The 26,384-nt window shown below is 46.5% G+C and overlaps 1 protein-coding gene across 6 annotated transcripts in view; it reads left to right on the top strand.

The window, feature by feature from the left end:
* Positions 1-26,384, top strand: part of SEL1L3 (SEL1L family member 3) — a 158,450-nt gene that overhangs the window by 76,225 nt on the left and 55,841 nt on the right. For all 6 annotated transcript variants that reach the window (XR_009549046.1, XM_060188255.1, XM_060188256.1 and 3 more), the window contains 2 exons: positions 7,920-8,131; positions 10,116-10,295. Coding sequence is in view for 5 of the 6 variants with exons in the window: in XM_060188255.1 (XP_060044238.1) it covers positions 7,920-8,131; positions 10,116-10,295 (392 nt within the window). In the remaining variant the exon portion in view is untranslated. The remainder of the gene's footprint in view (positions 1-7,919; positions 8,132-10,115; positions 10,296-26,384) is intronic.

Below are 26,384 nucleotides of genomic sequence, written 5' to 3' on the forward strand. Positions count from 1 at the left end.
CGGTTCACACCACCTGCCTTGCTCTAGCTGGCCCCGGGCTTGACCACATCACACTGAGGTGCTTGCTGGTTGCGCTCAAGCTTCTCGTGTTTGTTATGTCAAAACTCTTTTGATCCCTCCCCAACAATGGTAGTGCTTCTGTGGAGAGGGTTCAGATGCAGGGCAAGAAAACGGTAGGGCAGGCTGCTGCGGCTGCGTAGCATCAGGAGAGCGTGTCCTCTAAGAGCTGTTTTTACTGGTGCTCATGGAGGAAGCATCATCTTTATTATTATTTTTATTTAAGGAGGCACGCATTAGAGTTTTAAAAATATACACAGAGGCACAGAGAAGAAAACAAAGGGTGAGTCATAATGTTCATGCCCAGTGAATCTCTGAGAACTGTCCTAGAGAGAGAGAGAGTAAGGGGGGAGGAAAGTCAGAAGAAAGGAAAGACAGAAAGAAGGAAGGAAGGAAGAAAGAAAGAAGCAGGGGAGGCGGGAAGCTGGTGAAATTTGCACAGTGCAGACGGGAACAAATAGTTTGCTTTTGCGAGAGAAATGAGGCAGCTCCTCAGGTGTGGGAACCTGCCCGCGCTCGGGGCACACAGGACCAGAATGCAGATGAAAAGGGCCCACTGTGTCTGACTCGCAGACTTGGAGGAGAGCTTTCCTCTTCTGCTTACCTGACATCCCTCCCCTCCCCTCCCCTCCCCTCTCCTCCCCTCCCTTCCCCCCCTCCTCCCCTCCCCTCTCCTCCTCCCCTCCCCTCTCCTCCTCTCCTTCTTCCCTCCCCTCCCCTCCTTCTCTCCTCCCCTCTCCTCCTCTCCTTCCCTCCTCTCCCCTCCCCTCCTCTACTCTCCTCTCTGACGCCTCCTTCAAACTTCTGCTTTCCATGCAGTGCACCTTTTGGAAGCTTGAAAGTAAAAATGACTTTCCTGTTGACGTCCCCGCTCTTCTCACAAGGAATGAGTTTGCCTTTCTGCTTCAGAATCTCGATCAGATGCCACCTCAGCTCCCCAGCACCTGACTGCCTCCTCTTTTTCTGCCTTTTGCCTTTTGTAGTGACAGGAAGGCAGGATATTGTCGCAGAGCCTGGCCCACTGCTGCTTGGGAGGTGGCAGGGTTAGTGGCAGAGAGGTGTCTTTTGTTCCCTTGGCTTCTGACTCCTCAAGGACATGAAACTGGGCAAAGGGCTCCTTGGTGTTTTGTTTGTTTCTTTGTTACACCGTTAATCTCCATAAACAAGGCAGGCTTTGTCTCATAGCTACAGATCAGGCAGGGGAAAGAAATGCATGTGCTAAACCAGATGGGGGGGATTAACAGTTTCATCAGGCTGATTTGAAAATTGCCAGCTTGACAATTTGACAATTTTATCCAGGATGTCCCAGCTTCGATTCTGTGCTAAAAGAAAGAAAAAGATTAAAATCAACCTTTTTTTTAAAAAAAAAATTTTATTCGTGATTTAATATTGATTTGCAAAATCACATGTTAACAGGGGTATAATTCCACACCGTTCCCACCACCAGAGATCTGAATTCCCAACCCCTCCATTGCAAACCACCACAGTTCTGAGATTGCAGGTGTGGCTTCACTGTGAGCTCCACGACTATCGGCCTACATTTGTACATATTTGACCCTTTTCCTTCTGGGTCCCGTCCTCTATTCCCCTCCACGCCACTCCCGATCCTGTGACTACATCCAAATGTCCTTCCTTTTTCTCCTCTCTCTCTGGGTCCTGATGGCGCTGGAGTTCAGAGCCCTTTCATCCTCTTCCTCCTATCACTTCTCCCCCACTGGGAGTATAGACCAAAATTCTTTATGGGGTGCAGAAGGTCAGAGGTCTGGCTTCTGTAATTGCTTCTCCACTGGACTTGGGCATTGGTAGGTCGATCCTCCTGTAAAAGCAAATTTTAGACAATGTGTGCAAATTGCTGGCCTTTTCCCTGTAGGATTTCTTTATTGTCTTCACTAGGGCAGAAAATTGTGTGGATGCTGTAGCCAAGAAAATACTGATTGGCGATAAGTGTGGTAGTGGTGTCAGGGGGTGGGCGGCTAGTCATTTTGGCAAGGTAAAGGAGGGATGGAGGCTTTTCAGCGGCCTAGCAGTCTGTCTCTCAAAGTTTCTTTGCCCTGCAGATCTGAGTTTTGTGAAAGATGTTTTTCTCGCTTCCAGTCTGCAATCCCAGCTACCCGGGCCTCCTCCTTGCTAATGATTTCTGGGGTTCTGTGCCAGGGTTTAACAGGGCAACTGTTTTATTTGTAGCTTTATTTGGTTTGGAGTCTCTTCTCTCCTCTGAGCCCGTATGGCCTGCGTCTAAGGGTATTCAGGCAAAGCTCATCATCTTCCTTAGGCTGGAGCAGGTGAGGTGGAGCGGAATCGTTAGCAAATGTTAATGCAGCTTCGCTCAGAATGCGCACAGAGGGGCCTCAAGATGAGAACCTATCGGCGAGTCAATATATGAATAAGCATGAGCAGGATTTATTTGGCAACTGGGGGAAGCGGCATGGTGCATGCTGAGCGGTGGAGATGGTCCTTAGCCTGTCTGACGGGTGCCTGGACTCTTCTCTTGAAATCCGAGAATGAGGTCCCCGGGCTGCTGGCGGGGAGAGGGTGTGTCCTGCAGCTAGAGCCCCACAGACTAACAGGGGAATGCTTACAGGCTGGGTGCTGGCTGGAGCAGAACCACTGGAAGCAGCCCAAGAGGCTAAAAATAGAGATTGGCTTGGAAAAATGACTCTGCTAGGAAGAGAGTGAGGATATTGATGTTCGGGGGGGGGGGGGGGGGGGCTAGTGCTGCCCGAAGCCCAGGATGTGCTGAATTTAACAAAGAAAGTCGTGGCCCGGGAGCTGGCTCAGTGGGGTAAAGTGCGGAACTGTCAGGCATGAGGTCCCGAGTTTGATCCTTGGTATCACATGTGCCAGAACAGTGCTCTGGTTTGTTTCCTCTCCCCCCCCCTCTCTCTCTCTCTGTCTCCCCCCTTCCCCCCTCTCTCTCTCATAAATAAGTAATGAATTTATTTATTGGATAGAGACAGCCTGAAACTGAGAGGGGAAGAGGAGATAGAGAGAAAGAAAGACAGAGAGACCTGCAACACTGCTTCATCACTCATAAAGCTTTCCCTCTGCAGGTGGGGACCAGGGGCAATGAATAAATAAAATTTTAAAAACATATAAGAAGTTGGGCAGCCAGTAAAATGGTTCAGTGAGTGAAGCACATCCCTTGAATGCCCGTGACTCTGAAATCAACCCCTCCTCACACAGCATATGAAAGAGACCCTATCTTGGTCTCATAAAAGTAAGTGGTTGAAAAGAAGGAGTAGGAGGTTACACCTGGTAGAATGTACATGTTACAATACTCAAGGACCTGGGTTCAAGACCCTGGTCCTCACTTAACAGTGGAACATTTCAGGAGCAGTGGGACTGCAGATGTCTCTCTCCTTCCTCTTAGTTTCTCCGTGTCTCTATCCAAAAATAAAAAAAAAAATAAATGAATAAAATGTTAGAGAGATAGAGAGAAAAAAGAGAAAGAAAAGTTGAAATTGAAGCCAGGAATTTAATTCAGTGTTAGAACACATACATTCCATGTATGACATCCTGGGTCGGTCTCTCAATTCAGTGTTAGAACACATACATTCCATGTATGACATCCTGGGTCGGTCTCTCTCTCTCAATTCAGTGTTAGAACACATACATTCCATGTATGACATCCTGGGTCGGTCTCTCTCTCTCAGTTCAGTGTTAGAACACATACATTCCATGTATGACATCCTGGGTCGGTCCTTCTCTCTCAATTCAGTGTTAGAACACATACATTCCATGTATGACATCCTGGGTCGGTCTCTCTCTCTCAATTCAGTGTTAGAACACATACATTCCATGTATGACATCCTGGGTCGGTCTCTCTCAATTCAGTGTTAGAACACATACATTCCATGTATGACATCCTGGGTCGGTCTCTCTCTCTCAATTCAGTGTTAGAACACATACATTCCATGTATGACATCCTGGGTCGGTCTCTCTCTCTCAATTCAGTGTTAGAACACATACATTCCATGTATGACATCCTGGGTTGGTCTCTCTCTCAATTCAGTGTTAGAACACATACATTCCATGTATGACATCCTGGGTCGGTCTCTCTCTCTCTCTCTCTCACACACACACACATACACACACACAGAGGAAAAGTGAAAGTCAAATTTGTAGGAGATTTTTTTTTTAATTGCCACCAGGGTTATCAATGGGGCTCAGTGCCAGCACTACAAATCCACCTCTCCCAGTGGCCATCCCCCCCTTTTCTTACTATTTTATTTGATAGATCAGAGAGAAGTTAAGAGGGGATGGAAGGACAAAGAGGGAAAGAGAGAGACATACTTCACTGTGAAGCATCCTCCCCCCCACACCCCCGTAGGTGGGGAAGCGGAGGTTTGAACCTGGGTTCTTGCGCATGGTAACGCGTGCTCGCTCTGCTTGGTGAACCACAGCTAAGCCCCTGTAGATGTTTGGAAAGAGCGCATGCGTGGACCTGCTGTACATAGATGACAGCATGATGACAGCCTGTGCCGGGAGCCATCTGGAAGCGTGTGCACCGCCTTTCTTGTAGTGTACTCATTTGCACGATTCAAGAAGGTTGAGAAAGGCAGAACTTCTGTTCTTATCTCATACAAATCTGCATTGATTAATTTCTGTTTCTTTTTTTTCCACATTACAACTTGAATTGAACAATGCAGAAAGGGGGACCGGCAGATAACTCACTTGGATAGTGCACCTGCTCTGTCATATATGTCACTTAACATGGCTAACACTGAACTAAAGGAAGCTTTAGTGCTGCAGTATTGAGACACACCTCTCTCTCTCTCCGTGTGTGTGTGTGTGTGTGTGCGCGTGCGCGTGCATGTGCATGGAGATTTCATATATCTGCATATGTCATACACACACACACATACATAGGAATATCTGGAGCAGTGAAACCCTGATGACAACAAAAATGCAGAAAATGGGGCAACTGCCATTTGTACAATGAGGTGATACTCTTCTGTCTCATAGTTGTGACCAGAGACACGGGGTACCCAGAGGATCACACAGCAGACTAGAGAGCTCTGTGTGTGACTGAGAGCCTGGATTTGATGTTCCCTGAACCTGCATCACCACAGGAGAGAGTGCGGGCCAACAAAAGGCTCTCTCCTTGGGGCCAGGGTCCCTTTGTTAACAAGGCTTACAAAACATCAGGGGTAGGTCTAGGTCTGGGCAGGAAGCAGAACAAATGTGTGTGTGTGTGTGTGTGGGGGGGGTCAATGATTAAAACTACTTAAAATGTAGGGTGTGGAAACTGAATCTAAAGATAGCAGGTTTAAACTCCGAAACTCCCAAGCTTACTGATAGCCTTTTCCGTATCTAAGGACAAGACATTTAAATGTCCGGGAGCTGTTAATGCCCATGGACGCCTGATAACCCAGTTATGTTTGAAGCATATTCAGATAGCTTACTGGTAACAGTTTTTTTTTTAAATGCATTTATTCCCTTTTGTTGCCCTTGTTGTTTTATTGTTGTAGTTACTATTGTTGTTGTTATTGATGTCGTCGTTGTTGGATAGGACAGAGAGAAATGGAGAGAGGAGGGGGAGACAGAGAGGGGGAGAGAAAGACAGACACCTGCTTCACCACTTGTGAAGTGATGCCCCTGCAGGTGGGGAGCTGGGGGCTCGAACTGGGATCCTTACGCCAGTCCTTGCACTTTGCACCACCTGCACTTAACCCACTGCGCTACTGTCTGACTCCCAACTGGTAACAGTTTTTCAGGCACTGAGTTAGATACATCTGAGGTAAACTTCTCCCCAACATTTTTCAACACCCCCACCCCCCAATGGTGGTAGACCTAAGTCCCCCTCAAGAGCTGCCAGTTTACATTATAACAAGCCTGGAGGACCTGGCACCAGCTTATAACCAACAACTTGGGTTTCACACCTTCAGCCAGGGGCCCATCCACCTCTCTGCCAGGGGATACATTTAAACCCCACCCCATATCTTCCTGTTAAGTCCCCCTCCCTGCTTGGTGCTGACATCCTGTCTCTAGGCATTTCCCGGGAATATTGAGAGAGATGAACTCTAATCACCTGGAAGGTTTGTCAGGAACCCTTCAGACAGAAGAAAACCAAAGGAAACATGTTGGTCAGATTTTAGGGAGGTGAAGCATCCTTCCCCCATCCCCTGCAGGTGGGGAAGTGGAGGTTTGAACCAGCGTCTTTGTGCATGGCAACATGTGTGCTCGCTCTGCTTGGTGAACCACAGCCTAGCCCCTGTAGGAAATTTTTGGAAAGAGCACGTGTGTGAGGGAGGTGAACATTTGCTTTTTGCTTTTTTTCCCCCAATTTTTTACACAGATTTTGTTGTTGTTGTTGTCACAGGGTACCCTCCCACATTTCCCTTAGATATCAGTACACCCCTCCTCAACCAGACTATCCCATTGTGAAATTTTAACCTTAAATACATTGACCCTGTCTCCTTAGAAGCAAACAGCATCTTGCAGTCCTGTGTGGTTCTTTGCTTGATGTTGCTAACACAGCACAGAGTGCAAAGTTAACATTTGCTGGCTGAATTAATAAACAAGAGAGATGAGCTTAGGGAACTGTAACCTTTCTACAACAAGGTGGTCTGATGTGCTAGTTTGGACTTAAATGGTTGGTGAGGCTCATGGGAGACTAAGTAAAGGAAACATTATACAGCTTAGAACAGTTGTATAAAGAGGTCTTTACCAGGCTGAGTGGTGGTGCATGTAGAACCATGCACAGGGTTCAAGCCTCTGGTCCTCCATCTGCAGGGGGAAGTAGGTCTGCAAGTGTCTCTTTTTCTCTCCCTCTCTGTCTCCTCCACCCTTACAATTTCTCTCTGTCCTATCAAGTAAAAAGGAGCAGGGAAAAAAATGAAGAAGTCTCTACCCATGATGGGAAGGGGAGGGCTGGCCGTGGGCTGGTTCATACTTTGTCATGAACGCAACCCTGGTTCAAGCCCTAGGGTGAAGCTTTGGTGGTGTGTTAATTTTCTGTTTCTTCCTCTCTGATTTTATTTGGGGGGGGGGGGAGGCCATTCCTGTTGATGAGGCTTGGGGACAACAACAAAAAGATTTTTAAAAACTTTAAATAGAGTGTGTGTTGGTTAATTGGATGGAAGAGGTAATCAAGTGAGAATAGTGAAGGGGACTTCTAGCTTTCGTGACCTGTGAAGAAGGGGTCAGTCACGCGCCACCTTCTGTAACCTTAGGTCTCATTAGCATCTGCAGACTTCCATCTCCTTGCCTGAAAAAAAATAATAATAAGGATACTAATAATAGTACCTACCTCATACGGTTGTGTGGATTGTGTGGCCTAATTTGCATTAAGACTCAGCACCCAGCACCAGGCATATTGCAAACCCTCAGTGAAAGTTGACTCATTCTTTCTATCCTGGAGAAAAGCTGGAGGGAAGAGTGGATCAGAAAGCGCTTCAAAACCTGCCTCTTCCACTCGACTTTTTAGAGCAGTGCCTAGGAACAATTTTTAAGATTAAAAAGAGAAGAAAAGAAAAAACCACATTCCTCTTCAGAGAGTCTTGAGGGGGAGCAAACAGCCTGAAAGTTTCGGTGGCCCTAATTTGATGGTGAGTTACACCGAGCAATGCAATGCAAAGCACTCTCTTGAGTTGCTCACTCAGCTCGTCTAAGGTGCCTCTTTCCTCCCTGGGGATGCTCAGCTGTCATTTAATGCAAAGAAAAAGCTATTTACAGAACGACACCATGGCATTCCCACGAGATTTCATCTACCTCCCTGGAAGGTGGTATATGTCAAGGCATTTCAGGACTAGCCATATTAATAACTCAGGTGGCTTAATTGGCTCTCCCCCCTTCCCTCTTCAAGCCGTACCGATCCCACGGTAATTAATTGTGTGTGCTGTGAATTGTGTTATTTACAGAGCCGGGGCGCCACAACGCCTCTGTGTTAGAGATCGGCGGGAAGATATTCGAGAAGGCTGTAAAGAGACTCTCAGGTGTGGATGGGCTGCACCAAATTAGCTCTGTCATCCCCTCGCTGATGGATGCCAGCTGCTGTGGATGCCATAAAGCATCCTTCTACCTCTCCGTCTTCTACGAAACGGGATTAAATGTGCCCCGGGACCAGCTGCAGGTAGGAGATTTCTTGACTGCTGGGAACATCTGTCTCCTGTGTGACACTGGCAGAGTAATGTCACGCTGTGCCCGGTTGGGTGGGGGGGAGCTGGACATGTCTCCCCATTCTGCCACTTCAGGCATGCCCCCCACCACCAGGGGACTGTGTTGATCCTGTTCCATTCTTGCTCTCAGTCCCCACACAGGGGGTTGGTGGGGGGGGGGGCTTCGTTCCTGGACACGGGCCGTACATGGACCCCACATGCCATCTGGATGCTCTCAAAGGAACAGTTTGGGACAGGGCTCACTACAATCCCAGTCCTTTGAGGACGAACACTTCCCACCCAGTTCTTACAATGACTCTTTCAAAGGGGCCATTACGCCATACTGTTTTTCAGCTAAGTGCAAAGGTGTTGGGCCTCAAAGCAATGGATCGGCCCTGTCCTCGTCTTCTGCCATCAAACCAAGAGCTATCCCAGCCAATTCTTGTTTCTGGCTATGGAGCCAAATTCTGCTTGCCTAGTAGTTGGAATCGAGTTTCTCTTAAGTTCGACGAACGGTCCCTGCTTGCACTGAGCGTCCTGATTTGCCCATTGGCAGGGTGGTGGTGGCGGGGTATACATACATCTTGGGACTGGAGAGATCAGCCTGGGTCAACCCGCCCTAGGGGACTCCATGTTCTGTGTCAGTAGCTTCTCTCTGCTTGTCTCTGACTTTCAGAAGCTCCTGATTGATGGCTTGTTCTCCCAAGGAATGGTGTAGAAGATTCTATCCCTGTCTCTGCCACAGAGGGAGGGACTGATGGCTCCATTTCTCAAGGCCTCTGTCTCCTCAGATGTGCCATGGGGTTGTTGAAGCTGCTGATTGCAGAAAACTCATCCCAGTGCTGATATTTTGGGAGTGTGTGGTGGGGGTGTTATCTGGCTGGAGATGGTTGGGCTGAAATCCTTACAGCTCAGTTTGGTGGATACACAAAGATACTTTGAGAGATGTCAGGGGAAGGCCTCTCTCTTCACAGAGAAAAGAGCAGAAGTCAAGGGCTTTGCTGCCTGCCATTCCACATTAAGAAGGACAGACAACAGGGAGTTTGTAATGTGAAAGCTGTGATGATTTCTTTTCTGAACATAAATGTTTTTTAAAGTTTCTTTCACCTACCTTCCTTCCTTCCTTCCTTCCTCTCTCTCTCTCTCTCTCTCTCTCTCTTTCTTTCTTTCTTATCTTTATTTGATAGAGGACAGCCAGAAATTGAGAGGAAGGAGGAGAAAGAGGTAGACAGAGAGACACCTGCAGCCCTGCTTCACCACTCATGAAGCTTCCCCCTGCAGTTGGGGACAGGGAGGCTTGAAACCCAGGTCCTCGCACACTGTAATGTGTGTACTTAACCAGGTGCGCCACCACCCAGCTCCTAACATAAACATTTCTTAAGACTTGTTTATTTTATCACTTTAGTGGGGGAGTTGATGGTTTACAATACAGTTGTTGTCACATGGATACAGTTTCTCATCTCCCCACGATAGGTGTCTGCAGAACACTCTCACCCCCAGATTGGGTCCATTTCCACCAGCCTGCACCAGGACCCCCCCCCCCCAAACACCCTCTCACCTTCCCCTAGACCCCTTCCTGCTCTTCTTCCCCAGAGTCCTTTGCTTTAAGGCAGTAGACCAAATCCAGTCTGTGTTTGTGCTGTGTGTATGTTTGTTCCCTGTATGTCCTGTTGCTTAAGTTTTGCCTATGAGTGAGATCTTCTGGTACTGATCCTTCTCTTTTTGGCTTATCTCCCTTCACATGATTCCTTCAAACTCCATTCAACATGAGGCCAAGGAAAGGACTTCGCCATGCTCAACAACAGAGTAGTATTCCTAAGGGAACCAATGTTCACACGTCTGTGTAGTGCCTGGGATCATATACAGGATAGGACCAGAGGGCCTCCCTGGGCTAGGAGTTTATGACTTTCCTTCTCTGTCAGCTGGTGAGCAGGCGCTTTGTCCATGTCTTCCTAACAGGGCATGCTGTATAGTTTGATCGGAGGCCAGGGCAGTGAGAGGCTGTCTTCCCTGAATCTTGGCTACAAACACTACCAGGGCGTCGACCGCTACCCGCTGGACTGGGAGCTGTCCTACGCCTACTACAGCAACATCGCCACCAAGACGCCCTTGGACCAGCACACCCTGCAAGGAGACCAGGTACAAGAAGGGAGCAGGTGGGGCCCGGGGTTTCCACGACAGTTTACTTTTTTTTTTATATATATTTATTGCTTTGGCATTTATGTTATTAGATACCACAGAGAGAAATTTACAGGGAAAGTAGGAAGAGAGAGAGACCTGCAGCACTGCTTCACTATGTGTGAAATTCATCCCCCCAAACCCCTGCAGGTGGGAACCGGGGGCTTGAACCCAGGTCCTTGAGTATGGGAACGTGTACTTAACTGGGTGGGTCACCACCCAGCTCCAGAACAGTTTTCTAAAGTGTCTGCATCTGTGGCCAGTGCATATGTTGGCCCTGACACAGAGGGCTGTAACGGAGTGGTGAGAGAGGCTGGTCGTTGTCTCCAAATCACACCCCCGGCCACAAGCTCAGCTGAGTGCAGGTGCAGCCTGGCATCTGCACATGGGAGCTGCTCCTCAGTGAGAGCTCTGGTACGCCAAGGGGTGGCACGGATGGATTCTGATTTTGGGGGGAAAAAAAGTGTTCTTAAAACATCTTGTTCTGATGACCATGTGAAGCAGAAGTGGGCGTTTCAGAGATGCTGGAGGAGTAGGGGAGGTTGTCAGCTTGAATGAGTGCAGTAAACCAAAGGCAGTGCAGTGCAGTCCACTCCTAGCAGTGCAGAATGATGAGCTGGGTCTGCGATCTTCAGCAGTGAGCTTCCCTTGTATGTCTGCTCCCATCACCTGAGCCCTGCCAGCCCAGTGTGCCCAGGTGATGCTCAGTATGTGACTGACGTCCAAAGACTGCTGTCCTGTTGGGCAGTATGCCAGCTTCCCCCTGCTTATCCCTGCGGTCTATTTACATAACCAGTTACCTAGGAACCGACCTGCCTGCAGGGCATTGGTTTAATCCCCACTGGTTCATGATGTCTTTTTGCTCCGCCCCCGCTTGTAGTCACCCTGATTTCCACCAATCTCTTTTCGCTCCACCCTCTCTATGTCACATCCTGTTTCCACCCTACTTGGCGAGTATATATACAGCTGCTCTTCTATTTTAACACACTTGGGATTACCTTCCGGCTTCGAGAGTCCCAGAGTCTCTCTCCTGCGATGCTAGCTTGGCATGAGTTCCTGATCCCTCTCCCACGCAGCAGCCTAGGTTGGCTCCAGTCGAGTTCTCTCCAACCCAGAGAGCACTTGCTTCGGAAGAAGCACCCTCAGGCTATCCTGGCATTGAAGCTAGACTGGCATTGTCCTCTCCCAGAAGAAGCACTGGAGGGAGGGCACTCACTCCACCCCAAATTTCACCAACCCCCAAATCTAATTCACCCATCAGGTGAAGGAATCAGCAGCTCACGCCTGCCACCTCCCACCGCCTTGTGTTCCTATAGACCAACTGATAGTTTTTTCCTCAACTCCTTTGGAGGACAGATTAAACAGTTAGAAGCAAAGTCTTTGTTTATGGAATTGGAGAAAGACTTCCTCAAGGTGGGGCAGCTTTGAGTCCAGTGGGAGTAGACCATGATGTGCTTGGCTTCCTAGAATGTGTGTTCATGTGTCCTCTTCTCCCAGAAGGGGTTTGAGATGGTTTAGTGGTCTCAGTCTTCAAGGTGGTCCAGATGAAAAGTATAAGTAGTATACTCCACAGCGGTCACTTCAGTCAACCTGAGGCTCCAGGGGTCCCAGACTCAGTCCCTGACCAATAAGTCAGAGCTGAACAGTATTCTGGCTGAAGCAAAAATAAAAGTAACTTATAGCAGGAGCTGGAATTTTTTTTCACCTAGTGGAAGGACAGATAGTAAACATTTTAGACTTTGTCTATGCAGTACCTCTTGATAATAATCTTTTCTGCCAAAACAAGATCAGAAGAGAAAACACAAGTAGAACCTGAAATGGAATTGGCGTATTGCACCAAAGTAAAAGACTCTGGGGTGGGTCAGGGGGAGAATACAGGTCCAAAAAGGATGACAGAGGACCTAGTGGGGGTTGCATTGTTATATGGAAAACTGGGAAGTGTTATGTATGTACAAACTATTGTATTTACTGTTGAATGTAAAACATTAATTCCCCAGTAAATAAAAAAATAATAATAATCTTCTCTGCCAGTAGCAAGATGTGAATGAATCAACAGGTGGCTGGGTTTGTGCATGTAAAGCACACAGCCAGATTTGGCCCTGGCCCTGAACTCGATTTCTCTGATTCTGCTTGGTGAGTTAGGGGAAATAAATGTGGCGAGGGAAGGATTAAGGGGTTTAGGTGTCCAGCTAATTGGAAACCAGATGCTCACTGTCCTCTAGCACTGCTCCTGGATTGCACTCAGACACACAGACCCATTGAACAAGGGACATAACATAATGGGACATAACAAGGGACGTAACATCACTTCGATGCCTGGGGTCCCAAGGTCCCTGGTTCAATCTATAGCATCACCATAAACCAGAGCTCAGCAGTGCTTTGGCAGAAGAAAAGGGAGGAGAGAGATAGATAGAAATACACACACACACACACACACACACACACACACACGCACACACACACACAGAGAGAGAGAGAGAGAAAGAAGAGAGAGAGAGAAGAAGGGAGAGAGAGGGGGATCCTCAGTATAGAAAGCATGTGCTTTGATGATTGGGAGTGGGTGGATTCTGGATGAGAAGTATAAAGTGGCCACTGAGTAGTGATAAAATAAGTGACTCAAAGGCACACACTGTCAGTGAACATGAAACAGGACCCAGGCTAGAAAACACCAAACGGCTGTCCAGCTCGACATGGCAATTCCTTTAGAAAATGACTTCTTCTCATAAAACTCACACACTCATCACATCATTGGTATTCTTTTAGTGTACATAAGCTGTGTGCCAATTGACCTTCAGTTGAAGGAAGTAATTAATCGATAAACTTTTTTTTTTAAAAAAAAGGAATTATTCGGAAAAGAAAATTCATCCAAGCTAAGCCACAAAATAATATTGCCATTGTTCTTCTAAGGCTGGATGTGGTAATAATGTCTAATATGTATAGATTATGCTGTTAAGAATTCTGATTCAGCATCCATTAGCAATGAGGAAATAACATGTTCCTAACAAGCTCCTTTTCTTTTCAAGATTTCAAACATATGAAATGTTATGATTATGGAAGAAAATGTTAAATTGGTCAGAACCAGGGGAAGATGAATAGAAAAGATCCATCTTGCATCTCAAAAGTTGTGTGATTAAGAAGCACAGATAGGAATTATCCGGTTAGAAGAGTTGCATCATAGCTCGCTTTCTTGTGGATGTGTAAGTAGTGGCTTCTGGAGAATATAAGCAGGTGTCACACGCTGACTTAAATGTCCTTTTGTTGAGGGATTTATTAATTCCCCAGCCACACATAACAGATGAGAAGAAGGGAAAACTAGACCTCCAATTAACAGCCCGAGGATCCTTCCGTTGCTTCTTATTCGAGTCTTGTGTTTCTTTTATGCAACTCGTTCCCATAATTTCCTCTTTATTAGCCCTCACTTCACATCCCCTCTTTATAATTTAGTAGGACTCTGCTTCTGTGGTAAAAGCGAAGGGAGATGTTAGTTCTGCTGCTGTTGCTGTCTGCTTATCTGTTTTGTGGTTCAGTCCTTAATGCGCTCTCCTCCCCTGCCCTCCTGCTTCTCTGCAAGGTGTGGTGCCGGGATAGCCTGAGGGTACTTCTTCCCGAGCTAGTGCTCTCTGGGTTGGAGAGAACTCAACTGGAGCTGATCTAGGCTGCTGTGTGGGAGAGGGATCAGGAACTCGTGCTGCACCAACTTCCGCAGGAGATACACTCTGGAACTCTCGGAGCCGGAAAGCAGTTTCCAAGTGTCTTTAATCAGAAGAGCAGCTGTTTTTATACTCTCCAAGTAGGGTGGAAACAGGATGTGATATAGAGAGGGTGGAGAGAAAAGTGACTGGTGAAAATCAGAGTGTGACAAGGAGGGGGCGGAACAGGCGAGAATCCTATAACTGAACCACCAATGCCCTGGAGTGCTTTATGTAAAAGTGATTTATGTAAATAGACCAAACCTTTGGATCAGTAAATCCCTATATAGGCATATGGATAAGAAGAAGCCAGGGGGAGATGGCAACTACCCAACATCTCCCCCTTTCTTTTTAACTTTTTGCCATAGTATCAGGAGTGTGGGGCACTTTGTGAGGCAGGGAGACTGATAAGAGGCACACCTTTTTTGGGGTTCTACTGTCCCTCCTTGCTCAACCTCTCCGTGGAGAGAGAGACTAACAGGATTGACACACCCCTCAGGCTCAAGCCCTTCCAAGCTCAACCATATCCTCACAATTCCCCAACATCTTCCTCTTACTTAATGGCCATATATAACTGGGTCAATGTCTGTAAAAGGCTTCATCTCTGTAAGGGAATAGCAGTGTAGGGGTGAACGGAAACCTGTTGGGAAGAAAGCAGAATGATAGTGTGTAAGTGTCTTCAAAAATAACTAGCACAAGACAGGGAGGGATAAGTAAGAGTAGCAAGAGACAGAGTGAGCCTGATGGGTGGAGGAGTGGGGGCCTGATAAGCCGAGGGGCTAGAGGGGTGATCTGGCATTGCAAAATCCCGAGTCAGCTGGCGGTAAGTTCTATGAACTGCTACAGTCATTCTTCAAGAAGTCCAGGAGTATAAAAGGAGTGTCCAGCAAGTTCTATAGAAGCATCAGTCCAATGTCAACGGCCAGGAAATAAATGCCACACGTCTATCTTGATGGAGGAGGACGGCCACCGGAACTTTTCTTCTCTGTAGAGAGTGACCTGGAACCGCCAAAACATGATGGGTGAAACAGAAGCAGGAAGAGCAGACACCGATGGTTGAAAGAAAGGCAGTAGGAAAGTCTTGTCCTTTGGAGTCTGTGAATCAGGTTCTCCAGATCGTGTCAGGTCACATCATGGGTTTCGGGGGATGGCTGTAATTGTGGGTGATGTCAGAGGTCAGGGGTCCAAGATGGATTTCTGGGGATTCTATATGAGCAGATGCTTCTTTATGCGAAGGCTTGTCATAGCTGTAGTCAATTACTTATGAAAAAACTTTGTAACAAATTAGAAGTTTACTACAATTGATAACTCAATGATTATAACTGGTTTAGGTATCTTTATAATTTTGTGTAAAGGTCATCTTACGTGACCTCATGTAGCAGTCTTTATATAGCAAAGTTTTCATACCGAATTTAAGTTACATATATTGATTCTTAACTATTTTTACATTGGGTTTTTAAGCAAACTCAGGTTACTAGAGTTAACACATTTTAGTGACAATTTTTTTTTTTTTGGTACATTTACAATATCAGATTGATGCCAAATTTGTTGTGGATTAATTTCCACAAGATAGCTTACAGGACATTTTTGGGGGCCCTCCAAAAATGTCCTGTATAGAGAATTTGTATTTTAACTTAGGAGATGATGAATTGTCACATTGAATATTTAGAGTTTTACCTTAAACACTCAGTAACTTAAATGAATTGATTTTACCTCTTCTCATAAAAATGTAACTTCGAAGTTATAATTTAACTGTCAAGTTAATGTTTACCAAACTTGAAACACGCATATTAAACATATAGTTTATAACACACAGGAGGAGAAAAACTTGTAAATAAGATATATCATTTCAAATGTGAATTTAGAACTACTGTCATAGTTGAACCATCTTTACTCACACAGTTTAAGACTAAACATTTCATATTGATATCAAGACTTAAAAAAGAAATCAAAAGGGGGAATGAACAATTTTTGGACTGTTTCTGGACGTCTCCAGAAACCATGGCTGCGTCCAGCCGTTTGATATAAAGTCAGTTAACTTTCAGAGTACTCTGAGCACAATGGGTCATACAAAAATTTTGGTCACTCAACTCACTCAATTTTTTTTTTTTTTTCACTCACTCACAAAACACAACTGGCCAGTCATAGCATAAGACATTCATTCGGGGGGGGGAAGTTCTGTGAATCAGATTTTTTTTTTTTTTTGATTCTGCCATGCTGTATTATGGATCCTGGGGTGCATCCTGTAGCCAGTCCTCTTGCAGCCAGTCTTCTTGCAGTGTTTCTTGTTCTTCAGGGATATCAGCGCCATCATGTTGGTATTGCTGGACATGGCGGGCAGGAACCCAAACAGGCTTGGAGTAATTTTGTGGAAAAATACATGCGAAACCCCTCCCCATAGTCAACAGGGGGTCAGGTCCTTTCCAAATTTTATCAAGTGGGTCTTTCCATTTGACTTTAATAGCTGGGAGGGTGGGTGGTGTTTGCCAATGAAGAATTATAGGAGGTTGGTTGGAGTTTTTGTAAATATTAAAGAGATTTAATGTAGTTAAGGCTTTTGCCAGCTGGATATTAGGGGGGTACATTTCCCCTTTTTCTTTATTTAATTGAGCCTTAAGAGTTTGATGGGCCCTCTCAACAATGCCTTGTCCCTGTGGATTATACGGAATGCCTGTAGTATGAGTAATGTTCCAGAGGGAACAAAAATCTTTAAATTGTTTGCTGGTAAAAGCAGGTCCATTATCCGTTTTAAGTTGAAGAGGTAAGCCCATTACAGCAAAACAGGAGAGCATATGGCTTATAAGCTTTTTTGAGTTTTCTCCAGTCTGAGCTGTAGCCCACATAAACTTAGAGAAGGTATCAATTGAGACGAACACATATTTTTGTTTGCCAAAGTTAGGTATGTGGGTAACATCAATTTGCCAAAGAGCGTTGGCTTTTAAACCTCGAGGATTAACCCCTAGAGTCTGAATAGCAGGTGTTTTGATTAGACCTGCACAGGAGGAACATGTAGCAAGAATACGTTTTAACTGTGGCAGAGGAATATCAGGAAATCGAGCTCGAAGACCTTTAAGATTAACATGGGTTAGGGAATGAAAGTCAGCAGGATTAGAGACAGAGGCTAGGAGAATTCCTGTGGAGGCAAGGCGGTCAGCTGCAGCATTCCCTTCGGACAGGGGACCAGGAAGAGGGCTGTGGGAACGTAGGTGCTGAACATACAGTGGATGGGTTCGAGAACAGAGCATAGAGGCAATTTGAATTAAAAGAGGAGAAAGTGGGTTGTCATCAATTCTTACATAAGATCGCGCAAGCCATGGAAGTAAGTTAACAGTATACACACTGTCAGAAAAAAGGTTGAAGGATTCTGGTACAGCTTTTAATGCAAGGAAAACAGCATAAAGTTCTTTGTACTGAGGGGAATTATCAGGAAGTTCAGTAAAGAGAGGTTTGGGGTATTGCTGGTCTGGATAATATATAAGGGCAGCAGCTCCCTTTTTTCCACCATCAGTGAACACTGTAGGAGCAGAGGGGATGGGATCTCGAGAGAAAAGTTTAGGTACTAGTAGAGGCAACAGAGGTAAAGAAGCTATCAAATTATTAGAGGAAAAATGATTATCTAATTGTCCTGGAAAACCCATTAAACTTATGGCAAAACGAGAATGGTGGCATATGAGCCATTCTGTATCAGTGAGAGAAAAGGGAAGAATGATTCAATCTGGTTCCCTTCCTAAGACCTGAACCGATCTGTTTCTTCCTTGGCGAACCATAAATGCTAAGGCATCAATCTCGGTAAGGAGTCTTGGAGCTCCGCCTACTGGCGTATGAAGCCATTCGAGAACGCCATGTTTCTGCCACAATGCCCCCACTACCGTGGGGGTGGAGTTAAAGATTAGAAGATTTACTGGAGAGGAGGGGGAGAATCGAACGAGGTGCATGTCCTGGAGAGCCTGGTTAACTTTTTCCAGAGCCAAGGATGCTTCGGGGGTTAACATACGCTTTGAGGAGGGCTGTTTGTTTCCTTTTAACAGATCGAACAGTGGTTGCAGGCAGCTCGTAGGCAGATAAAGATACTGCCTAAGCCAATTCAAATTTCCAAGAAAACTTTGTAAAGAAGCAAGAGTGAGATTAGAAGGAAAAGTAACACAAGGTTTTAAAGGACGAATCTGCGTTAGGGAAATCTCTGAGCCTAAGAAAGATATTGGAGGGATTAGCTGTATCTTCTCAGGAGCTACATTAAGTCCACTTCTCTTTAAGGCAGGGATTAGAAAATCACGTAGGGCGGAGAGATCTGTATCTAATTCTCCCCATATTAACACGTCATCCATATAATGAAAAACCTTAAGGCCCTTATGAATATATGGAAAAAGGGCAGATTTAACAACCTCTTGACAAATAGTAGGACTATTAGCCATGCCCTGGGGCAGTACCACCCATTCAAATCTATCGGCAGGGCTGGCATTATTAATAGAAGGAACAGAGAAAGCAAAACGTTTACAATCTTGTGGGTGTAAGGGAATAGAGAAAAAACAATCCTGTATATCAATAGCTATGATTGGAATTCCTGTGGGAATTGCGGAAGCAAGAGGCAAACCCCTTTGGGGGGAGCCCCAAACCTGCATGGTTTTATTAACTGCACGAAGATCTTGGAGGAGGCGCCATTTTCCTGAGCGCTTTTTAATTACAAAGACTGGAGTATTCCATGGGCTCCGAGAATGACGAATGTGTCCCAACGATAACTGCTCTTGGACGAGTTTTTTTAAAATTTCTAGCTTCTCCCTAGGCAAAGGCCACTGTTCCACCCAGACAGGCTCATTAGAAAGCCAATCTAAGCGGGGAGTTCTGTTACGAACAGTGGCAGTTAGTATTGGGGGTGCTGGTTGGGTCTAGCAGTCTCACAGGAGTGAGTGTGGTGTCCTGCAGAGGTGTCTGAGGATATCACTACATCTAAAGATTCCAGCAAGTCTCTTCCCAATAAATTGGTGCTTATATCAGCTATTAAAGGCTGAAAGCGTCCGGTAGTCCCTTCTGGATCTTCCCTCACAAGGGAATCTCGTGTGCGGAATGCCTGAGTCAATCCTCCAACACCATGTAAGCGTGGTCCTGGGAGGAGTTCCCAACTCTGGGGAACCTCTGCTTGTCTTAATATTGTCTTATCTGCTCCCGTGTCAATCAAACACTTAAAAGGAATATTACCAATCTTTACTGTCATAGTTGGGTGACCCCTTTCTAAAACAGGGGTGGTCCATAAAATCTCAGGCTCTGAATTCAAGCTGTTCTCTTGCTCCAGCCGGTTATTTCTATGCTGGAAGTTCCCACATACCACGGGTTCCTCCTTCTGCTCACCCTCTGTTATTGTTACTTGGCGTGGTGGGTATAGCGACGGATTGGGTCCCAAGCTGGGCTTCTGTTTGTGGAAGAAGGGCACAGCACCAAGCGGGCGACCTGCTTCCTTCCCTCTTGGGGGCGGGGCTAAGGGAAGCCCCATACCTAGTTTAAATCCCTGTTTACATTTGGCAGAGGCGTGCCGTTCCTATGGAACCTTGACCAACAATCTCTCCTCCAGTGAAATCCTTTCTGGCATCTGGGACAAGGCATTCGTGGTCTCTGATTCCCTGTCTGGAGGCGGGGTTGCCCTGATTGGAGGTGGGGTCGCCCTGACTGGAGGCGGGGTCGCGGTCTATTTTCTGGACATTGGTTACGCCAATGCCCTTGGCGACCGCACTGAAAGCAAGCTCCTTTTTGCTTATGTAAGGTAGCTGCATAGGCCTGTAACATAGGTCCTTGAAAAGAGTTTGATCTGAGATCCTGTGTAGCTAGAATCCAAGTATCTGGGTGTTCGTTTTTAAGAGTGATACAGGCCTGTCGAAAATGCGGAAGCATTCCATCCCAGACTATGGATCGCAGAAGGAGAAAACGAGCGTCAGGATTATAAATCTTCCTTTCCAAACTCGACTGGACCCTGGCAATGAATTTAGCGAGGGATTCATCAGGTTCTTGTTGCAGGGAGAGAATGGGGGCTGAGGCTGCTCCCATGGGTGGTGTTAATCGCTCCCATGCTTTTAATGCACACAGGCGTACTTGATCAAAATACCCCGCTGGAAACTTGGCTTCCGCCTGTTGAATCCCTGTTTCTAATTGGCCTGTTCCAAACAATGCATCAAAATTACCCTCTGGCTGATTTTGAATATTTTTCCGCGATTGTTGTAAACATTCATCGCGAAAGAATGCCTCCCATTGCAGGAAGAGGGGGCCTGGGAGCGTAGCACGAGTCACATCTCTCCAATCTTGAGGGGTATTAAGGTTCTGAAGCAGGCCTTGTAAAATGGACCTGGTCCATGGGGCATGAACACCGTCATCTTTGATAGCCTGGCGTAGTTCCTTCAGGTCTGTGGCGGAATATGGATACCAGGCCTGAGGTTTTTGTCTATTGGGGGCAACATTGACCGGAAATGTGTGGACTTCCTCTGATAAGTGTGTAGTGGTAGGAGGAGTCACTGAAGTGGAAGCTTCTGGACAAGTGGCCGAAGAAGTGGTTTTGGAGGCTACAGGAGAATTCGGACATGTGTCTGTCAAAACAGGGTGGGGTGAAGAAGCAGCCGTGGAGGCAGCAGGAGGTTCCGGACACGTTTCTGCCAAAATGGGGGTGGCCGAAGAAGTGGCTGTGGAGTCCAAAGGAGAATTCGGACACGTGTCTGCCAAAATAGGGGCCTCAGGGCAAGATGCCAAAATAGGGGCCTCAGGGCAAGATGCAGAGGAATTAGGGTGGGTCAAGATCACAACAGGCCTTTGCTTCTTCTTGTTTTTAAGGTGCTGGTTAAGTTCTATGATTACTTCCTTTATCTCTTGGACCTCAGCCTCTAGTTTCTTAAGCCTTTTGAGAGGTTGCCCTATATATCCCTTAAAAGCTGCTATGATGATCAACAGGATATAAGGTGAAGCCCCGAGAAAAATGTCCCAGATATATAAAAATTGTATACTGGAAAAAGAATGCAGGATTTGGAAAAGATTTTCCATGGTGGAAAGATCTCCGGAAAACAATAAAAAAGAAAAAAAAAAAATCACAGTGCCTTAACACAATATTGCAGATACCCAAAAGGTGTGTACTTATCTAAGATGTCTTCTTGTAAATCTGCTGCTTACGGGTCCCTGTTCCGGGCGCCAGATGCCGGGATAGCCTGAGGGTACTTCTTCCCGAGCTAGTGCTCTCTGGGTTGGAGAGAACTCAACTGGAGCTGATCTAGGCTGCTGTGTGGGAGAGGGATCAGGAACTCGTGCTGCACCAACTTCCGCAGGAGATACACTCTGGAACTCTCGGAGCCGGAAAGCAGTTTCCAAGTGTCTTTAATCAGAAGAGCAGCTGTTTTTATACTCTCCAAGTAGGGTGGAAACAGGATGTGATATAGAGAGGGTGGAGAGAAAAGTGACTGGTGAAAATCAGAGTGTGACAAGGAGGGGGCGGAACAGGCGAGAATCCTATAACTGAACCACCAATGCCCTGGAGTGCTTTATGTAAAAGTGATTTATGTAAATAGACCAAACCTTTGGATCAGTAAATCCCTATATAGGCATATGGATAAGAAGAAGCCAGGGGGAGATGGCAACTACCCAACAGTGTGGGTCGGTGGCTTTCTCTTTCTCAGTCCACCTTCTAGAAGAGTGAGGGTTCTTTAGCTGCCCTGCACAGACTGATGCCCCTCAAGTCTTTCCTAGCTCACTTTGCTGACAGCTCTCCCCAGCCCATGTGCAATCATAGCAGGTCACAAAGGGAGAATACTCTCTCCTCCTCTTTATTCTCCAAGGTCCCCTCGGCTTAAGGCACACTGTCCTGGCAGGGGGAGGGGAGGTGGTGAAGCACCCTTTAGAGTGCACCTGGTAGATGAGTGAGGACTTGGGTTCAAGTCCCTTAACCCCTCCTATAAGGGAGATGCTTCATGAACGGGTGAAGCAGTGCTGCAGGTATCTTTTTTTCTCTCTTCCCCTGTCTTTCTCTCCCACTCCCTCTCCATCTGTCTCTGTCTTTGTCAAAACAGAAAGAAAGGGTAGGAAAATGTCCTCCAGGAGTGGTGGAGTGGTGGATTCCTCCTGCAGGCACCAAGCTCCAGCAGTAGCCCTGATGGCAAAGGACAAAGCACTTAAGGCACCCCGTCCCCGCTAACAGCCGGGGTGTCCTCTTTGAGCCACCTTCATCCCATCAGCGGCAATCTCTAACAGCTCTCTCTCTCCATTTCATTCCTGACTGCCTGCTTTTGTCCTTTGTCACTGTGTTCCTGAGCTGCTGTGACAGCCTCCTGTGAGCCACCCCCCCCCCCCAACCAGATCTGGAGACTGAATCTCTAACCCCAGCACTTCAGAAAGTGGTCACTTGATAGAGAGCACACAGTGCCATGCACAAAGTCGGGTTTCCCAGGCTTGTGGAGGCTGCGCTGACAGTGCCCTGTAGACTGCTAAGTGTGCAAGAACATCACGGCCCGCTAACAGGCTACAGGACCTGGGGGCGAAGTTTAATGTTAAGAGCACCTGCCTTGAGTATGTGAGGCACTGATTTTGATCCCTGGCACCACGTGGGAGTCCCAAGACAGAGAGAGAGAGAGAGAGAGAGAGAGAGAGAGAGAGAATAACCCCACAGGTGCTGCCACAGAGGTTTGTACTCACTATCTCTCTTATGCTCCCTCTCTCTGTCTCTCATTCTCATAAAAAATAAATATATAAGAATTTTCAGGGAGGTGGCTCAGTGGTGGAGCATGCTTTTGTATGTGTGAGGCCCTGGGTTCAGTCATAGGCACTGCACATTCCAGAAGGTTCTCTCTCTGATAAAAAAAGAAATGTACATACCAGGAACCAGCTGATGGTACATCTGGTAGAGCACATACGTTACCATGTGCAAGGACCCAGGTTCAAGCTCCTGTTCCCCACCTGCAGTGGGAAACGCTTCATGAGTGATGAAGCAGTGCTGCATCTCTCTCTGTCTCTCTCTCTGTCTCTCCCTTTCCCTCTCCCTCTCTCTCCCCTTCCTTCTCAGTTTCTCTGTCTGTACTGAATAAATAAAATATTTTTAAATGTACATATACAAATGAAGAAATATTTAAAGAAACAATTTGCTTTTTTTGTTACTGTTTTTTTTTTTTTTTTTGAAAGTTTATGTGTATCAATTCTAGATTCCGCATGAGTGAAGCCGTCTGGTAATCTCTTTACTTACTTACCTCTTTACTTACTTTGCTAAGCATAATCCATGCATTTTTGCCCCAAAGGGCTCAGTCTCGTTTTGTGGATTGCAGAGTAGCTTCCCATGGAGTATCGACCCCATAACTTCTTTGGTTAGTTATCAGTTGACGGGCATCTAGGCTGCTTCCACTCTTTGGCTGTTGTGAGTGATCAGCTGTGACCTGCGGGATGCATGGGTCCCGGAGGATTGTTTTCATTTATTCCTGTGCTGTCTGCCTATCTGCCCCTCACTCCTTTTCCCTTCCTCCTCCTCCTTCTCCTCTACCTTCTCCTTCTTCTTTCCCCAAATCACTCTAAGGGGGTGGGGAGTGGGGGTGGGGGGCTATTGGTTTATAGTACAGCTGTTGACACATAGGCATAGTTTCTCCTCTCCCTGATAGGTGTCTGCAAAACACTCTCGCTGCCAACTCAGGTGTCTTTCCAACACCAGGACCCCAACACCCTCTCCACCACCTTTCTCCGTTTCTTTCCCAGAGTGCTTTGCTTTGGCACAATCCATCACACCCAGTCTGAGTGTCACTGGTGGTTTCCCGTTCTGTCCGTTTCTTATTTCTGCCTAGGAATGAGATCAGCCGGTTTTCATCCTCCCCTTTCTGGCTTATCTCACTTCATGTGCTAGATCAAGGCCACGGGTATTAGACCAGAAGCCATCAAGTGCGGTGAAGAAAATGCTAGCAGAACACTTTATCTTTCTTCTTTCTCTCCGTGTTTCCTCTCCTCCTCCTCCTCTCCCCTCTCCTTTCCTCTCCCTGCCACACACTCTCTCCTTTCTCTTCCCCTGCCTTACCTTTCTTTCTTTCTTTTTCTTTTCTTTCCTTCCCACCCCTACCCTTTTTTTCCTCCTCTCGATTGTATCTCTCCCCTTTTCTCTCCTTGTTCATTTGTATGAGGCCAGGGAAGAAAACCAGGATCTGCAATTGTTTCTAATGAACTGCCACCCCCCCTGCCCCACCCACTATTTTTTTTATTCTGTGTCTTTTTAAAAAGATGTATTTGCTTTTACAGGTACCAGCAAGATAGCTCACGTGGACAGTGTGTCTGCTTTGTCCTGTGCAGGACCCACATTCCAGCCTGGCCCTCCACTGCCCTGAAAGAAGCTTCATGCTGTGCTCTTGCCCTCTCTGCCTCTGTTCTCTCTCCCTCTCCCTCTCCCTCTCCCTCTCTCTCTCCCTCTCTCTCTCTCTGTCTCTCTCTCCCTCTCTCTCTCTCTGTCTCTCTCTCCCTGTGCTGGGGAATTATGCAGATGCTCTCTCTCTCTTTTCTGCAGCGCAGCCCGACCTCTCTCTCTCTCTCTCTCTCTCTCTCTCTCTCTCTCTCCCTAGAAAAGGGAAAAGTTGACTAGGGGCAATGAAATCCCAGCATTGAAATCACAATACTGATTAAAATTCTTCTTATTATTACTGTTACTGTTATTTTTATTTTCTTCTTTCTTTTTTGGATTCAACATCTTAGTCAACACTTATGATAAAAATTCTTAATAAAATGGGGATAGAAAGAATATTCTGAAACAGGATAAAAGCACTGGTGACTGATCCACAGCTAATGTCATAGCTAATGATGGAAGACTAGTAACTTTTTGGTTAAGAGCAGACTAAATCAAGAATTCTAATCTTTCCACTATTACTCAACACAATATTGACAATTCCAGCCAGAACAATTAGGCAAGTGAAAAATATAAAAGGAATCTGAACAAGAAAGAAAAAAAGAAATAAGATTGTCAGTACTTGCAGGCAATATGATAATACACATAGAACTCCCTAGAGACTCAACTACAAACAATTAGAAATAATAGATCATTATAATTTTTTTATTTCTTTATTGGGAGGATTAATGGTTTACAGTCAACAATAAAATACAATAGTTTGTACACGCATAATATTTCCCAGTTTTCCACATAACAAGTCAACTCCTCTGCCATCATGTTCCAGGATCTGAACCCCACCCCCATCCCAGAGTCTTACTTTGGTGCAATATACCAACTCCATATTATTATTATTATTATTATTAGTAGTAGTAGTAGTAGGATAGAAGGACCGAAAGAAAGACCACAGCACTACTCAGCTCTGATTTCTGCTAGTGCTGGGGATTGAACCTGGCCTCAGGAATGAAAGTCTGGTGTACCGCCGTCTCTGACTGTGCTATCTCTGACTAGCCGACTTTATTCTAACTGTTAGCAGTTCACTTGTTGGCCCCCCAAGGTTCGACCTTTAGCAGGATTGGATACTCGCCAGGTCTGAGTCCTCGAACCCAGTAATTTTAAACAGAAACTTACTGTGTTTACTGCAGGAGAGAGGACAGAGCACCCTTCTGACATATGCTGTGCTGGGGATTGGAGCTGGGGTCTTGGGCAGGCAAGTCCTGTGCTCTACCACTGAGCCATCTCCTAGACCTACAGACCCCAGTGACTTAAGAACTCTATAAACAGAGCTGGTGAAATAGCTCATGTGGATAGTTTGCTGCTTTGCCATGTGTGTAACTCGGGCTCGAACCTGGCTCCTACCACACTGGAGGAAGCTTCAGTGCTGTGGTCTTTTTACTCTCTCCTTCTCTGTCTCTAAAATAAAAAACCAAAATGAAACAGTAGACTTAAGTCTGTGAACCCCTGGCTCCAAGTGATCCCTGCAGAAGAGGCAGCTGAATGGAGCTTGGGCAGGAGCTGACTGCTTCTCCCTTCCCCTCCCCTTCCCTCCCCTTCCCTCCCCTTCCCTCCCCTTCCCTCCCCTCCCCTCCCCTTCCCTCCCCTTCCCTCCTCTCTCCTTCCCTCCCCATCTCCCCTGGCAGAGGGTCCCCAGGGAGTCCCTACTCTGCCAGACTCTCTCAGATCCCATTTCTTCCCCACCTGTCTGGGGCAGACTCTGGACTTGGGGAGCCCTCCCCAGCACCCCACCGTGGCTCAGTTCACTGGGGTTCACCACCTCTGAGGGGAAACTCTAAAATAACAGGACTTTTATTATTGCTTTTTACAGACAGCATAAATTTATATATCAAAATGAGTTTTCTTCCTCTTCAAAGGAGGCAGATCCCTGGGAGGCTTTGTTGCCGATTCAAAACATTTTGAGTGCTTTCCCTTCGGAGCGGCTCCTACCCTCCAGCGTGGAGGACCCCGCCACATCCAAGCCCTCTTCTTTCAGGGAAGATT

This window comes from Erinaceus europaeus, chromosome 3 (assembly GCF_950295315.1).
Source record: "Erinaceus europaeus chromosome 3, mEriEur2.1, whole genome shotgun sequence".
In the NCBI taxonomy this organism is placed as follows: Eukaryota; Metazoa; Chordata; class Mammalia; order Eulipotyphla; family Erinaceidae; genus Erinaceus; species Erinaceus europaeus.